Source organism: Haliotis cracherodii, unplaced genomic scaffold, assembly GCF_022045235.1.
Source record: "Haliotis cracherodii isolate W230 unplaced genomic scaffold, xgHalCrac1.p SCAF_9, whole genome shotgun sequence".
Taxonomy (NCBI): Eukaryota; Metazoa; Mollusca; class Gastropoda; order Lepetellida; family Haliotidae; genus Haliotis; species Haliotis cracherodii.
This window is the reverse complement of record NW_027266343.1, coordinates 7,134,735-7,153,715: the sequence shown is the minus strand read 5'-3', so window position 1 is coordinate 7,153,715 and position 18,981 is coordinate 7,134,735. Positions and strand designations below refer to the sequence as shown.

The 18,981-nt window shown below is 38.2% G+C and overlaps 1 protein-coding gene across 1 annotated transcript; it reads right to left on the bottom strand.

Annotated features, from left to right (window-relative positions):
* Positions 1-3,993: 3,993 nt before the first annotated feature.
* On the bottom strand, positions 3,994-12,089 carry LOC139452554 (fucose mutarotase-like). Its single transcript, XM_071234074.1, has 6 exons — positions 11,960-12,089; positions 10,284-10,352; positions 9,610-9,680; positions 7,289-7,390; positions 6,538-6,611; positions 3,994-4,655 (listed from the first exon to the last, which is right to left on the bottom strand). The coding sequence occupies exons 1-6, from the start codon at positions 12,039-12,041 to the stop codon at positions 4,604-4,606; spliced, it is 450 nt and encodes a 149-aa protein (XP_071090175.1). The 5' UTR covers positions 12,042-12,089; the 3' UTR covers positions 3,994-4,603.
* Positions 12,090-18,981: the final 6,892 nt, after the last annotated feature.

Genomic DNA, 18,981 nt, shown 5'->3' with positions numbered 1-18,981 from the left:
GTCACTTTCATGATCTGCTAAGCGACGCTCTGATTGGTTGGATGAAAGGTCGTTCTGACGTGACCCCTAATGGGATGTCTTCAGATCTTTGTTTAGCGATAGCCAGAACTAAGATCTGATTTTAATGAGATTGTTTTGACACCAACATGTCTACCGATCTATTTATTTTTGTATATTTACTTGAGGCAAAATTATGTTTTTCCAGCTTTTTTTCCAAAAATCTCAGCCCCTCTGTGCTAATTATCAAATAGTCGGTCCCTTACTGAAAATTTGTTAATATTAATGAATTGTACATTTAGCTTTCATCCATTCTGAAAGTTTCTCAAGCTTGTTAGTGTCTATATAGTTACAGACTGAGCAGATGGTATTTACAGTATTTCTTCTGTTAGACGCCAGGATATCAATACATGCTCGTCTCTATTAAAAAACGTCAAGTTGTATGCTCTGTCCTAAAAATAGAAGCTGGTCCCATCTTTTAATAAAATTAATGATCCCTATCACATTAACTAATGACATGCAATGATTACTCCCTTTGTTTGACAAGAATTTGGGATTCGTTAAGGTAGAGAGCATGTTGAGTGCCATTGTGCCTGAATTAAACAGAATAGATACCAGGTCTTAATGGCTTGTGCGAAAAATAATAGACACCCAGGCTTATAATAGAGGAAATATGGTATGATGTGTTGGATACATCTTGCGTTCCATTGCTACAGTAACATTACTATAGTAGTAACCATGGTGATCGTGACTTTCTTAATATAATTGAGTTATTTAAATATTGCTTGATCAATACTTCTGTGCATGCATGCTTGTGGAATGTTACTGGTTAACTTGTGTTACATATTCCTCAGGCAAGCGTGTCCATTAGCCTATATCAAAGCCTAGCTTCTACCCTTGACATTTCAAGCCTACTTTTCTTTTCTGGCTCCACCCTGTATAGGACATGAGTTGTGTCCCTTGTCATGAAATTGCCACATCCAATCAGATCGTTGTTCTTATTTTGAATGGCTTCACAAAGATGACTACCATACCATATGTTTTGGTGTACAGATTATGAATTATTTTTAGATCTCATCCCTGACAGACACAAAATGACAGATTACCACAGTAAAGATACTTATTACTGCCGATTTTCACTCTGACAATAACAGAAACATAGAGACCATCGGAAACTACACCAGTTACACTGTACATCGTGGCAACATGAAACACTCAGCGGGGTGTGTGTCTAAAAATAGCACTGCATCTCACTGTAATAGTCACTGTGATGGGTATTCAGTCTTTTTGAGTTTAAAAAACAATTTGCACTAAAATATATAAAAGTATTTGGGCGAATTGGTAGAAGACATAGAACCATTTCGAAAATATTTTTGGAATAATTCAGCACAAATTCAACAGGATATGTCTGTGGCAATAGCTGCGGAACATAAATGTTGATTTCATAAAAAGTTCTCTGCTTAGAGTATCGATATGTGATATAGTCCACTCCTATCAAGCAAAGAAAATAAGAAAAATCCTGGTAGGCTTGAAATGGATGTAGGCTAGTGCGCATGCTTGCCTCGGGATTATGCTCGTGTTGATGCTGCAATATGTTGATGTATGTGTGTACATGCCTATCACATGTCTGAATTGTGACCTTGAAGATCCGGGGTAGAATGGGTCTTCAGCAACCCATGCTTGCCGAAAAAGGCGACTATGCTTGTCGTAAGTGATGACTAACGGGATCAGGTGGTCAGGCTCGCTGACATGGTTTGATGCATGTCATCGTGTCCCAATTGCGTGGATTGATGCTCATGATGTCAATCACTGGATTGTCTGGTCCAGACTTGATTATTTTAAGACCGCCGTCATACAGCTGGAATATTTCTGAGTGCGGCATTAAACAACCAACCAACCAACATGTCTGAATTTATGATTGCCACTTTCAAGGTGCTATATATGATTGTAAATCTGAAAATGTTTGATGTTTGTAAAAGAATTAACTGTGTTTTCTGATAACATACACTTGTCAAAGATGAATAGCTTGTTTCTTTAACATTTCAGAATATATAAGCTGATAAATATTGAAATTACAATTTTTTCAGAAAAGATATATTTTAATTTACAGATATTATAGATCATTTTAGGTCGCAAGTGAAAGGATGATTTCAGTGAGTTACATGAAACACAGTTCTTTTTTAAGCGATATATCAACAGTAAAACACTAGTCTTGGACACACTGGGAAGAAGATTAAGTCTTTTTCAACTCTTTGAATTCTGGGTCTACATTTTCGAAACAATCTTAGCTAAGATTAATCTTAACTTACGTTCAAAGATAATGTATCTTAAATTTAAGATAAGATACATTTTCGACATATCTTAAATATGTCGCGTATTGTACTAAGTACTATCCTAACTCTGACAGAGAAGTTAGATTTACGACATTCTTACGATATCTTGTTATACTGAAATATTGTTTCGAAAATCTAGGCCCTGTATAACCTGGCACTGGTGTGTGTTTGTTGAGGACCTGTCAAGTGAGTGGAGCTCTATCACAGTGTTGTCACTGGCCTACTGTGTATTGTTAAATGTCTTCAAGTCATGGCCTTATTATGAATAAATACAAATATATAAAATAGCCACATGCATGTGTGTGTGTGTGTGTGTAGCTGCTTGTACTAGTCCGGACTTAAGCCTTTCTCATAGTGCTAGCCCACTGAGATACAAGCCGCATTTTGAGATAGAAATCCCACTCAGAGCCGGCCAGTCCTTGTTTTATCCTCTTAATGCTGACTGCCAGGCAGGGTAACAACAAGTACTATCGTTTAACGTCTAATGGTATGACGCAGATGGAGATCGAGCCCCCAACCTCCGTTCCACGGGCAGACGCTCTATCCACATGACGGAGGTGGTTTTTGAAATAGGTAATCATGGTGGGTAGATGCGGCAATTGGAAATGAGTGAATGTTGTTTTATGTCAATGTCAACAACATTCCAACTGTATCACAGTAGACTGTAAATAATATCTGTCCTGTTACTTGATTATTGACAGGCTGCTGTCATAGTATTTGTTTGTTTGTTTGTAGTTTAACGCCTCAATCAGCAATATTGCAGCTATATGTTGGCGGTCTGTAAATAAACGAGTCTGGACAAGATAATCCAGTGATTGACATCATGAACATCGATCCACGCAATTTGGATCGATGACATGCATCAACCAAGTCAGCAAGCCTGACCACCTGATCCCGTTAGTCGCCTCTTACGACAAGCATAGTCACCTTTTACGGCAAGTATGGGTTGCTGAAGACCTATTCTAACCCGGATCTTTACTAATATGATCAGTCATATCACTAAAGATAAGATATTTTATGGATGTTTACTTCTTTATTCTATTAGTATGAGACGTTTAGATCCTTGTAACGTTGTCAAGCTGGCACGTTGCTGGAATATTGCTGACTGCAGCGTAAACTGAAAGTACAGATTTGGTTATTTACTGTTTATCATTATACAGCTGGAATACTACTGACTGTTGTGTTAAAGAATAAACGAATCAGATTTGATTTTTAATAAGGTGCCCTTTTGTAGTTGGAAAACAGCTGATTGCAGTATTAAACAACAGATTGAATATTGCTGACTTAACAAAAAAAACTACTTTCCCACACACAAGTATCGTGGTGTGCACCAATGCTGACACTATCAACCACTTGTTTGCCTGTTTCATGTATAGTATAGATGTAGGTCATAGCATCAGCATTCAACAGAGCGGAAATGTGGCATTGTAATTCACCTAAACACAACTGATTTAATAAAATATCTTTATTCCAAAATATAATCACTCAGACATACAATCCTCAAACAAACACCCACACATAATACAGTCCACATGAAACACTACCAGCCCAGCAGTGCTCGTAGCAAGTGAGAAAACATAACAAAACTACTCCAGTGTGGCACAAAACTAAATGCCCATTTACAAACAAATATCCCTTGCAACCATGTGAGCTCTACAGTCTTGTATTCCAGTTTCAAAGGTAATGTAATTCACTGTGAGATCATTTCATGTCAAAACCAGCAAGAATTCGGGTTAAGACCATAGGTCCTCGGCTATCTAGAGTTGCTTGTCATCATTTCCCTCTTTCTGTGAATCGTTGTTCAAGATGTCATTGACTGGACTGTCTAGTCCAGACTGGATTATTTTCAAACCTCTATCATTCTGCTTGAAAATTGTGCCATTAAACAACAAACAAACATGTCAAATTTGATAACGGCTTGCTACCCAACTGAAAGGCATGGCGTACCAAAGATTCCCATTTTTAGTTTGACAAATGGCTAAAAAATGACATGCATGTCTGTAAAACAAATAATTGAGTTTGGCCTCGAGTAAAATGTTGCACCCACTGCCTGCTCAGAAAGATCTACCCCCAATAGCTTCATGCTACTTTACTGAGAGATGTCTGAACACAGGCCAATCATTTTGATGAAATTAATAGTTTCAAACCCACATTTGATTGAGCATCAATCATTTTTTAAATAATGAAATAATTCTTAAAATTTGATATTATATATCTCATTTGGAATTATTCTTTCATTGCACATGTATGTTGGATACTTGTAAGTTGTTAGCCTACAAGCAGACGCCTTTCTTTAGTATGATGTTGCCGTACTGGGCAGTTTCCCTGAAAAAGTAAAGGCAAAAACATCATTATTGGCACATTTAAGATATAGTCTGGAAGTTAATTTAAGGTACCGACGTTTACTACAATATCTAAAAAACTATCGGACCTACTCCAGTCAAAGTTGGTATGAGATTATTAAACAGTCATACATAACTAGATATTACATTTAAAGACAATCGGTGCATGAATATAAAATCTGTCTATTTAGCTATCACTATATTTCATCAACAACCAGACCTGTTCGTCACGGGTGGAAGGAGCATTCATTGTAACAGCCATCTGCATAATGCTACCCCTGCGTCACAGGGCCATATGACACAGATGAACCAATCAACTCAACTCGAAAGGGTGCACAGGAATCACGCACGTTGAGACGCCCAACGCTTACACCATATTCATGCATGCGTGATTCCCGTGCACCCTTCCGAGTTGAGTTGATTAGTTCAACTGTGTTGAAATATAGTGATAGCTAAATAGACGGATTTTGTATTCATGCACCGATTGTCTTTAAATGTAATATCTAGTAATGTATGACTGTTTAATAATCTCATACCAACTTTGACCGGAGTAGGTCTAATAGTTTTCCAGATATTGTAGTAAACGTCAGTACCTTAAATTACCTTCCAGACTTATAGCTAGCTAGATAAATCGCAAAGAACAAAAAAAAACAAAGCATGGTTTATTTCATGATAAAATATTGATCTATCATTTCTGGAGTTTCGAACATGTGCTTGCAACTTGCTGATGTCATATTTTTGACAACATTATTTGTGAGAAGGGATGGAAAAGGTACAGGTAATTGACGTGCACATATATCAGACTTGTCCAATATTGCTGAGGTCGGATTTAATTGAGGGATTTGTAATTATTCAAATACGGGTAAATATTTTTACAGCTTGTACATTTGATCATTATTCTAAAAGGGACTTACATAATGTTGATCTCTCATAAAAGAAATAAATGAATCGTAGTCGTTAATTGTAAATAAAATGCTGCGCCCCTCATGGTTTATTCTCCCTGCAGTGTTTTATTGTATGATAAACAACTCCCAGTCGTTGTTTATTTCTTAAACAGAATACAAACCTATAAGTGTTAAGTGAAGTGAAACAGGGTTTAACATCTCATCCAAGATTGCAGCACTTATAGAGTGACATGCGTGTGTGTGTGTGTGTGTGTGTGTGTGGTGCTGCTTGTACTAGTCCGGACTGATGCCGATTTATAGTGCTAGCCCACTGAAATACCATGCGGCAGTTTAACTTGAATACCCCACTCAGACACAGCATACAGAGCTGACCAGTCCTTGTTTTAGCCCCTTAATGCCGAGCGCTGGCCAGGGTAACAACAAGTACCATCTTTTAACGTCTTTTGGTATGACGCGGCAAGGAAGCGAACCCCAAACCTTCTGCTCTCTGGGCGGACACTCTACCACTAGACCACAGAGGCAGTCGATAACAAGACTAAAAGTGGCGTGGAACCATACTCACTCACTAAATGCAAGACTGTAAAACAAGACTATTAAAAGTAGTTTAATATTTTTTTAATCAGATAGGATAGTCTGTGCAAAGCTACCTGAGGCGTGGATGGTTGACTAATTATCTCCCCTTAGCCATGAATTTGCCTCATCTGTGGATGGTGTGTGAGTATGGTTTTACGCCACTTTTAGCAATTTTCCAGTAATATCACTGCTGGGGACACCAGAAATAGGCTTCACACATTGTACCCATATTGGGAAACGAACCTGGGTCTTCAGCGTGACGAGCCAACACTTTAACCACTAAGCTACCCCACCGCCCCGCCTTGGACAGAGGATAAGGATTTTCATAAGGCTGACATCACTATACTGATAGTGAGAGGACAGGACATATTATTTGTTTATACATACCCTGTATGCACAATGGCAAAAGCCTTCTTGGCTCGCTCATAAAACTCAAATCTCTCAATGAGTTCCACGGGAACCTGAAATATAAAATAAAACATGTTCAATAAGTGTGGAACATATTCAATCACTTCAGTGGTATATAGGGGGCACGGGTGGCCCTGTCATTTAAGGTACCGCAATTTGATGTGGAGTTTGAATCCCAGATTTTCACTACCTCCCTTCCCAAATGTCTGTTGCTATCACCTCCCTCCTCAAATAAACTGACGCTAAGGATAAAAGAGGGTGGAGAGTGGGTTAAGTTTGTAAAAAGAGCTTAAGTTCTAAAATAGCACAGTTGGTTGGTTGGTTTGTTGTTTAACGTTAACGTTTTGTATTCCAGCTATATGACGGCGGTCTGTAAACATCGAGTCTGGACCAGACAATCCAGTGATTAAATCCAATTGCGTGGATTGATGCTCATGTCAATCACTGGATTGTCTGGTCCAGACGTGATTATTTTCAGACCGCAGTCATATAGGTGGAATATTGCTGAGTGCAACGTTAAACAACCAACCGACCAACCAAGCGTTAAAAAACATACAAACAAACAAACAATAGTAAATGAGGGAGCAAGACCTCAACAATCGTAAAATCAGAAAGCCGTAAAATCAACAATCTGCCATAGAGTGCCCACCATAACTGAAGCTTATTCACAAGTGACTACATTACACATAACCCGCTAACTAACGCAAGTCCTGATGTGAGGGAGACTTACTTCTTTGCCCTCGGCCTTGTTGATAATGGCCATGTATTTGTCCCAGACTGGGGTCGGGAGCTTCTTTGCCTTGTCGGAATCAACCAGATCCATTCTGCCCACCTGAAACAACAAGCTCACGCATTCAGGTTAACACACATCAGTGAGTGAGCCACTCTTAGCACATCTTCCCGAGGCAAGAGCGTCCACTATCCTTTTCATCAAGTCTCGTTTCCACCCTTGCCACATCAAGCCCACTTTCCTGTGCTAAATATGATTGGACTGTCGCACATATCGCTAGTCCAATCACAGAACGTTTCACAAAATCAACATCTACCACTTGTACACCTTCGTACGAAAGTGATTTACTGCTGCCTGTTCTTGATGACACGAATACGTCTTTTTCATCTTTTAAACCCCCCCAACGATTGCCTATGTTTTTGTGTCAGGGATGAATTCGCGAATGGTTTAGTTATCTGATCGACTAGGTAGTTGCCACCTTTTGAAGCTATACGAAATAAGAACAGTGATCTGATTGGATATCACGTTTTCATTACAAGAGGCACAACTCGTGATCTACACGAGGTGGCACCAGGGTCGAGCCAAGACAAGTGGCCTTAGTTTGGCAATGGTAGAAACTAGACTTTGATATAGGCTTGTTGACTTGCTTGCCTTGGGAAGATGCTGTCAGCAATACTCCAGCTATATCAGGGCAGGGAACACCAGAAATAGACTTGTGTCCATGACGGGAATCAAACTTGGGCGAGAAGACACTTTAACCACCAAGCTACCCTACCACCCCTTATGACACACGACTCTGAACCAGTTCAAATACTACTGCACATTATTATCCATAATTTTGTAAATTTCAAACGTAGACATCTGTATTCTGTACACATGGAAAAAAGTTTCATGTTTTTTTACTCACATAAGCTGTTTTGAGGACTAAGAAATTATGACACATAACTTTTTATGTTACCCAAATGTACTGAAGAAAAAAGTTATTGCATAATGAAGAATGAGCACACAATTTCATAAAAATATTTAAAAAATATTTATGATCTCTAACTATACTCCGCATGAATCATCTTCCCAAGGCAAGAGAGTTAACTGACTTTAAAAGTCCAGTTTCCATCCTTGCCGAACTAGGCTGGAATTCCTGGGCTGGATCGTTGCCGACCAGTGGTTATTATGAGTTATGTCCCTTTTGAGCCTCTCCTATGGACCAATCCGATTACATCACTTGCACCTAGTTCGGCAAGGATGGAAACTGGACTTTTATAGTCAGTTAACTCGCTTGCCTCGGGAAGATGTGCATGAATATGACAAGCAGTTTGTTGTGTTCTAATTCATGTGACCTCTCTTTAAAGCCATATGGTCAGTGGTGCCGTTGTACAAAGTGAACGTTGCGCTAAGGTCGATAGTAATTCCCATACCTTAACATAGACTTATGACAGTCGTAGCGCTAAGGTCACCGTAATTCCCATTCCTTAACATAGACTTATGACAGTCGTAGCGCTAAGGTTGTTCCGTACAACAGCACCCATATCATTATCATAGTGCCTCTTAAATTGTTAGTGAAAACTTCACATTCCAATGGGAGGAAAAAGGGCTTTCTTTTTCGCTGTCAGGTTTAACGCCACACTCAGCAATATTCAATACATAGTAATGACTGTAAATAATCAGTCAGAACCAGACAAACCAGTGGTTGATATAATGAGCAATGTCAAACATCTTCAGTGTATGATCATACACAATCAACCAAGTCACCATGCAAGTTTCCTTACTAGTCGACCCGTGAAGATTCCGGGGTAGAATAGGTCTTCAGCAACCCATGCTTGCCGATAAAGGCGACTATGCTTGTCGTAAAAGGCGACTAACGGGATCGGGTGGTCAGGCTCGCTGACTTGGTTGATGCATGTCATAGATCCCAACTGCGTGGATCGATGCTCATGATGTCAATCACTGGATTGTCTGGTCCAGACTTGATTATTTACAGACCGCCGTCATACAGCTGGAATATTTCTGAGTGCGGCGTTAAACAAAAAACAAACCAAACCAAATCTTTACTAGTCCAATTTAGTCACTGTCTGACAAGGAATTGAGTGCCCAGGACCAGTTCTAACCCTGATCCTCATGGAGCCATATCATCCAATCAGGACAGCTGTAACAAAAGTCGTGGAAGCTCAGATACTATTTTCCTGCTGGCATACTTTCATAATAGGCTGCTGCTAGAGGCTTGACTAGTGCAATATATCTTAACACTTGAAAGTCTCAATTGTATTCTCATAAAGGTTTTGACTGACAATGAATGTCCTTTATTTCTTCATCTTCCATCTTACCGGTTTGTCTACATATTGGTCCAGGGTAAACAGCTCTAAGACTCCCTCTAACAGCGACGGGATATCTAGACCTGAAACATAAACACCAACATATAAGCAGCTATAAGAAGCTATCACCATTAAAGTCGCAGATAATGTGAAACATTAATTGTTTGTGTGGATGCAAAACCTTCACAAAAGCCATATTTTGTTTTTGTTTCAGGTGAGCTTATACGACGTACTATAATAAGAAAAGGCATATATATGCCAAAGTTCCACTTCATGAGTCTGACAATATCATAGAAGCTTACAGACCCAATTGAAAGAATTTAAGATAATGGTCAAATCACAAAGGTCAAACTTTAATACATCACCAAAAATTTAACATATATTTTCAGACCCACTACACATGTACCAAATTTCATACTTTTTGTCAAAAATGGCTGAGGAAAGACGATAAATAGCTTCATCACTATGCCTGCCATGGAGGAAATATTGAAAATCTGATTCAAACCCCTTGAACAAATTCAACCCATATTTTCAGGTGTCGTCACTGGAGCGCACAATTTTTTTCGCATGCGAAATGTCAGCTTCATTGGTCCAGCAGTTTGTAAGAAGTTGTTTATGATGCACAACACTTTCAGTCAGGTGAGCTAAAAATGCATGCAATATAATTTTCTTAAAATATGTCTGACCATCAGCGCGCAGCTCCCTTGGACCGCTTCGGCAGATGGAGGACGAGGGGAAGTGGGCATCAGCAAATACTGAAACAAAGCAGAGTGAGTGAGTGAGTGAGTTGGGCTTTTAACAGTATTCCAGTTATATCACGGCGTGTCAGCTTAATGTGGGAGGAAACCCGAAGAGATGCAGGTCTCAGACGTTTACCACTTCGGTGAAACCCACGAGCACTGGTATGGTGCTGACAAACCTAGAAACATAATCGGGGCGAACCGGGATTCCAACCCACAATCATAGGTTTCTGGCGTGTTCAAGGGACGCAACTCTGCACAGCGAATCGCGGCACCTTAGACGACTGGGCCACCGGTGCCCCCTGAGTGAGTGAGTGAGTGAGGGATTACTACATCATAGTCAGAAATATCCTGGCTGTACCATATTTGATGTAATAAGCCTCCCGCTCTAATAAGTGCCCATGACGATATTTGTTAATATATTGGCTAATGAACAATCCCAATTAGCACCCCTTCCAATAGATCAATGTACACAAGACTTATTTATTTGTGTATAATACGCACTCGTGCGTTATATGCACCCTTAAATATGGGCAATCAAATTCCGGAAGAATATATCTGGTGTATTTAAACATTTCAGGCTGTCAGCATAAACCACAAAATTAATCTTTCAACCAAAATAATATTCTAATAAGAGACCCCTATTTTTAATTTTGAGAGTGCCCTGAGTGCTTATTATGTCCAATACGGTAATACTATTCATTTCATTTAGCCAGTATATATAGGGATGCATGAACAATGGAAGGACTCTTTGAAATGGTTTATTGATAAAACACCAGCTCCATTAAAACAATCATGACCATGGTCCACAAACCTATCTCATAATTAGTCCTTTGATTGTGGTAAGGTGAGTGAGTGAGTTTGGTGTAACAGTATTCATACACGGGCATAGGTTTCTGGCGTGCCCAAGTGAATGAAACTCTGCACAGCGAATCGCGGCGCCTTAGACGACTGGGCCCCCCGTGCCCCCTGATTGTGGTAAGGGACCGACCCCTTGATATTCTTGTGGGGAGCCTAGGATTTTGTATGGAGATCAGATATTTTTCAGCTACAGCGACAAAACCAGATACTTTTTCATTTAAAACTACGAGCCTGAATCTTTTTGCATCAATGTAATTTTTGTGGCAGACAATTTCTTTTTTCACAGTCTGAAGCATTATTATTTTTTACAAGAATTTTTGGGAACAATATATTTTTTTCAATAAAAAGCAATGTTCGATCACTAATCTTATTCTAGTCTCTCAAACTATGCAAGATCATGCACACAGACCCTGAAACAAAAATATCTGAAACACCCGTGCAAGTCTATAACAGTTTGGCAAGTCTAGATTTCTTCTTATTAATCTTAAACTGAAGAGATTTTCTGGGCTCCTTTACCAAACAAAAATATACCGAAAGTGTTTAACATTTTGATATCACAGATAGATTGTGAGCCTAGTGCAACATTTCAACATAGAATACGACAGACGTAGCGCTATGATCGCGCTCTGAATGAGAGCCTGTCTCGCTTTCGCAGAAAATCAGTGTCCTATCGACACCGCGACATGCACCTGTTCACGGACCTCAGTGCAGACAACCTGCAGTCACTGCCGGTTGCGGAAATCTACATTTTTAATATTTACCTATCTCGTCTCCATGACCCATGAGAGCAAGCACATGCAGTAAATCCGGTGAAATGATATTAGGTATTTTCTTCAGTGGCATGATGATCTAAATATCTGTCTCCAAGTTGCAGCGACTACCGACCTTTGATACGCTCGACGTGGAGATACTACTTGGGGACGAATAGTAAAATAAGTATTGTGACAGAGAGAAGGCGTCTGTTGAATGTTGTTTATTTTAGGTTACTGTAGACTTTTAACTTTAAATAATCAGTCATTGTAAGTGTGGTAATAACAACTGTCATGAACGGATCATATACTCTGCATTTGCGACAGAGCCAGCACAGAGACGGGCATATCACAGGGGGTATAATAACAATTATGGCACGTACGTATTACAGGCTCGTGTTACATAGGCGGTCGATATCATCCTCGGTGGTAAGAAAGTGGAGTTACGTCCCTTGGAATGTCGTCTGCTCGGCTTGCTTTGCCGTGACAATGTCTTCCAAACAAGGTGAAAATGTATAACATCCACTTGCAAATACAATCTCTTGGACAAAACTGAGGACACATATATACATTTAAAAAGAAACGGACAAGGATCGAAGGTTTTGTGAACAAATTGAAAAACGAGAGCATGGTAGATATCTGGGTAAAACAGACAGCGGCATGCATTTATGTGTGTTGGAATGGATACTATTCACAATTTGATGTTATCAACTTATGTATTTGCGAAAGAGGTTATCACATTGCAGATTTCCAATCTTAATTACCCCATGACCTTCGTCCTTCAGGCTGATATGAGAATCTCGTGTTGATATGGGATATGACATGAAGATTAATTGCCATAACGATGAGACCCGTGAAGATTCCGGGGTAGAATCGGTCTTCAGCAACCCATGCTTGCCGTAAAAGGTGACTTTGCTTGTCGTAAAAGGCGACTAACGGGATCGGGTGGTCAGGCTCGCTGACTTGGTTGATGCATGTCATCAATCCCAAATGCGTGGATTGATGCTCATATGATATCGATCACTGGATTGTCTGTTCCAAACTCGATTATTTACAGACCGCCGTCATATAGCTGGAATATTGCTGAGTGCGCCGTTAAACAACCAACCAACCATAACGATGATATCATCAAGACATCATCAGGTCATCGGGATCGGGTGGTCAGGCTCACTATATATATATATATATATATATATATATATATATATATATACACATGGCCCTGGAAAAAATGTCATGTCTGTTTTTTAGTTGAATTATATTTTGGGGCCGAGAGCCATATTTCGTTGTATCGTCGAAATCCCCTTAATCAACCGTTTTTCGAATTCCCAGCGGTTTTATGACTGCGGTTTCGTATGCATGTTTACAGCACGCGTCCATTCTTGTAGCGAAAGGAGCCCTACGCTTTATAAGACATACAGGGGCGGTCGGGTAGCCTAGTGGTTAAAGCGTTTGCTAGTGTAATTGATTTTGTTTAAGCCTATTAAAGGAAAGAAGCCTTCTAATACCGAGCATGTATTTAGTGTACATATCTGTCGTCATGTTTATTCATCAAAATGACCATCCTCTAGTCAGTCAATTTTGGTATTTGACATTTGAATTTTGGACAAGAAAATCAGTAAAATAACAAATTGATACTGAATAAAAAAATAAATAAACCTACACATAATCAGTGAAACAGTGTATGTCCGAAAGTCACTCCCCCCTCACTGGATGTACTTACATAATAGTTGCTATAGGACCCAAATTGGTGAACCTTGATTATCCTTACTTCGCTTTTAAGGAGAAGTTGAGACGTGGATTAACTAGGTCACAGGTATTATCAATATAGTTAATGTCTATAATATGCCTATAAACGAACGTGAAATTAATCGTGACCGATATACATGTTATGTAAAGAAGAATACAATGAGCATCGATCCACGCAACTCGGATCGATGACATGCATCAACCAAGTCAGCGAGCGCGACCTTTGTTGATTTCCGCAAAGCTTTTTATTACGTTGATAGAAAAAACACCTGCTGTACCTATTTATCACTCAATGATGTCGTGGTAAACTGTCAATAGTTCTTAAGAATATGTATTCCTCAGTCAAAGCATGTATTAAAACTGACTCTGGTACAACTCCTTGTTTTACTACTTCCTGTGGTGTTCGTCAAGGTTGCATCTTGAGCCCAGGCTTATTCATCTTTTTTAGCATGAAAATTGGAAATATGGTGATAAACATTTGAAAGTTGCAACTTATTATAAGTATTTAGGTCTATTAATGTCCTCAAGATTAAATTGGTCCAAGGCTTGTAAGAACTTAGCGCTACAGGCATCTAAGGCAATGTTTCCTGTTCATAAATTATTCAAGTAAAACAAATACATGTGTATCTCATTTTCAACAGCAAATTCGATATTTGATGGTAAAATTCTACCCATTTTGTTGTACGGAAATATGGGGCATTAAATATTTTGAATCCATTGAGAAAGTTTACACTTTGTATTTTAAGCAGTTTTTATGCATTGGTAAATATTCTTCAAATAAGTCAATACTTGTTGAAACTGGTCGGTGTAGTTTATATGTACATAGCCATCTGCGTATTGTTAAATATTGTATAAAATTATTAAAGATGGAAGCTCAAAGGTACCCAATTTCTATGTTACAAAATTATAAAGCAATTAGATGGTGAAGGGAAAACGAATTGGGTGTCTGGAGTAAGAAGTACAAACTGGATTTTCCTTTGTATGGATCTCACAAGACCCTGGTAATGGAAAACTATTTTTGCTTAAATTTAAACAAAGATTATTAGATATGTTTCAGCAAAACTGGCACCAACAAATGTCCTCTCCACACGTTCTCAAGCATTATGCTGGTATTAAATCATTGTTACAACCAGAAAAACATTTAAGCATATTACAAGTTAAAACTCAATTGAGAGCTCTTTGTAAATTTAGAATATCTCTCCATAACTAACTTGTCAATAAATATCGAAGAACCAAGGATAGTGATTTTGAAAATTATATATGTTCTAACTGTACCGACAAGGAGATTGAAGACGAGTTTCATGTTCTTTTTATATGTGAAAAATGTCAAACGTTGAGATTAAAGTTTCTACCAAATTTAGATATTACACACAAAGACAATCAATTGATGTTCAATTTGTTGAATTCGACCAATGAAGAAGTTATCAAATCGCTAGCAATATATTTGAAACATGTATTTAGACTTAGGTGAATATATTATACCATGTTCAAGATCACGTTGATTTATATGTATCTGTTAAAACTGAACTTGTCATATGGTCTTGCATACTGAATAAACTGAATGAAAAAAGCCTTACCTGAAAGGTTACCTGTAAATTGAATTTAGATCAGAACGCATAGCAATTATTCATGGCTTAAAATTGAATTACCTATTGGTAATTTCATCTGGAATTCCAGTATTTGAAATGACAATAACGATGACTTTTTAGTGTGATGACAACAGAAAACGTTGAACCTCAATAACGAGCGTGACGACCGGATGTCACGGTGACGCGTCGGTTTGGCATGAGTAAACACCCATCCTCGACACACTGCGATTTCCGCGGTCACTATATCGTGGCCAATCACACAGCACTGACATTTTTCACAATATCCGTCATGAAAATATTGTTGAGTCGAAAAAAAAATCTTTGTTCCCAGCGACGCAGAGCTAACGCCAATATCCTTCCTGGATCTCACTTCAAACGACAAGCGTCCTTTTGGGGTAGTAAAATGTACGAGGTTTGAGAAAAAGAACGTGCGTGTTTGGTGAATTATGCGTTTATTTTGATAAATAAAGTGTTTGTGTTGGTAAATAAAATGTTCGTATTTAATAGAAATTTTATATATATTTTGTGAATAACACGTTTATGTTTGATAAATAAAGAGTCTGTGTTAGTAATTTTAATGTTCGCGTTACTAAATAAAAGTTTCTGGTTTAGTGAATAACACGTTCATGTTTGGTAAATAAAACGTTTGTGTTTAGTGGATAAAAAATTTGTGTTTAGTGACAACATGTTCGAGCAAAACTGCAGGATTAAAAGAGTATAACCTTTGTATAAACGACAAAGTGAGAAAAAAAATCATCATCTGTAACTTGGGAATTTCACGAAGAGGGGCCATGTATCATGAGAAAAAATAATCAACCAAATTTGCTTTGTTTAGACTTATGACGCTTCATCAGCTTGTACGTAGAGTTGCGCTCGTGACCCGTCGTTGATATACCCAGCTGTTGTCTACAAGGACATACCTTCTTTCGTCATAGCCGCTTGCTGTGAAATGAACAGATCACGAGGCGAGTTTCTGATGTATCCTTAATCACGTGCAGGAGAGGCAGACCAATCAGCATCCAGAGGATGCGAAATGTAAAAACATTTACCTCTAAAGTTCCACATGATTGTAATGGGATAAACACAGAAACTATTTGAAAAAGGGGTAATATTTTGTGATAACGATGACAAGTGTTTTTAGATTAGACGAGCTTCTAAATATATTCCCTCAGTTTCATCGAAAACGAAATGATTTTTTCTCCAAAATGTTAAATGCTATTAAAATATCTCGAGATATTCCATGTGGAAGCCAATGCACACACTGTCCCGACATGTTTGTATATTTAAGGGCACAAATAATTCGACATATAAAAGGATCATATGGAAATTTATTAGATTGTAATTGAATATACATTGATCATCTACTAATTAATGATATAAATTAACTATACGATAATTAATCATGTACACGTTGATCGTATAAACTGGTTACAGAAACTTAATGATACGTATTGTAGTATCAGAGGTACAATGGCTGAACTACACTACCGGACAAAAGAAGGTATACACCATGTTTGATGATGGGTAAAAATGAACGAACAAGAAATGTGTATTCGATGGAGATGTATTGATATGGGTATCAAAGTTGTGTTTTGGACATTACGTTTGCAATGTTTCGGCGAATGGTTTCCACCTTGCAAAGTTTTCCACAGAGAAACTATAGCCTTAAAAGGAAAGAGCTGAGTTAAACCCAATTCAATCACTCAGATTTTAGGGGACAAGGTTCGTTTCATAGTCAATCCTAGCAATTGTAATATAAGTCTTACAAACTGTTTCACTTTGACTGAAAACCTCTATCATAATATATCAATCTAGCAGCCAATGATTAAATTAAATGTCCATAGACAGTATCTCAGTTTCACACAAAGTATTTATGACAGCGGCTGTTGAGCGAGGCTGAAAATGAGCGGCAGACAGAAGAGTAGTCTCCCTTTATTCGTCACGCAAACGCTTGTGATTCCCTCAAATATCGGGGGCAATAGCTTCAACTGAATGAAAATGCCTTATCAGTGAGGATGAGTCATCAGGGCATGAACAAGAAGGCGTCCAAAATCTAGGTCAAATTTTAAACACGGCTGGTTTGTATTTCCGCATGAGCGTGAATGGAAGAAGATCATGTCTCGTGTTAAATGAACCTACGCAAAGTAAAGGTTTTATTGAGCAATAGAGATATATTTATTTACGAACTTCAGGAACATGATAGGAAGGTATTTCTTCAATTTAAATGATTTATATTAAATTAAAAACAAGGAACAGATCCGGTTGCATAAAGGCATTGGTATTGTTAGGGGATTTATAACCTGAAATGTCCTGTAGGTGGACGCGGTTAATCTACTGACGTTGTATTTATGCTGGGACAAAGACCTAACCTCACGGTCATGGTCAGTATGTCTGAGCTAATACCTGAGGATGTATGAAATATCATTCAGGGATACAGATACTATATTCAACCATTGATTTAGTCCTGCACCATGGCTGTAGAGTATATGCATTTTTGTGAAGTATTTATTAAATCTTGAGTTAAGTTGTCTTCATCTATTTTTCGTTGTGTTTTTCAAACTTTAAAAATATTACAAAAGCTTCAGATATTTTCTTTTAGCCATTGAATATTTACGCACATGTTATCATTTACACTGGTTATAGATAGCTTGCTTTGAATATTCAAAAAAATCTACTCCCTTAGGCTATTGGGTATTTGGGTGATTTCTACTCTGTGTCTTGTCGTGTACTACGCCACGGGTGTAACATGTCTCATAAACGCACAATAGCGATACACATGTCTGCATTCCACCAGTAAATACGATTGGGTTATTACGCAGGGTTGTGTTTTTTAATGTTTGTATGTGCATTTGCACGCAAGCAGTTCACTACTGATTGGGAACCGGTGATATTTTGCGGAAATACGCAAACGTATGTTAACTTTTCTCCGGAGCTTTGATTATATGAATGAATGAATGGATGGATGGATGGATGGATGAATGAATATCGTTATTGCTTCCAGATAAATCGGAAGATTCTCAAAACATCTTTTATGTAACTATTTACATACAAATTATTCAAACTTACATACCACAAAGGTGGGAACAGTGTTACAAGCTGCAAACAATGAGAAATATTGGTATTATCATTGCCACAAGAAGGTCAAGCTTTTCTTTATGTTATGTACATACTTTGAGAATTCTATAATAGTAAAATGCCACGTTACTTCATCAATATCATCGTTATCTGCACCAAGAAAGAATGCTAACATTTCATGGTCGTCCATCATCACTATTTTAACATACGTTTCAACATCAACATTTATTATTAACTTGGAAAAGAACACATCTCTCCCTTAAAGTACATGTACAGTAAACTACGGTTATAACGAACACGCTTATAACGAACTGACGGATATAACGAACTCACTTTTTTGGTCCCGACTACTTTTCTGTAGTTATGCTGTATATGTGTTTATAACGAACTACGGTTATAACGAACTAAAATTAGTAGTCCCTTTGAGTTCGTTATAACCGAAGTTTACTGTACCTAGTTTAACATGATAGGGTGATGACAACCATCAGCAAAAGTATCACATTCCGTACATTCCTTAAATATTCTGCTTCTGGACCCAATCCTTATCACATACTGTATTTCTTCTCTCAGGTCCGGGTATAACATTACATTGTTGAACAACACTCTGGATGATGGTGATTT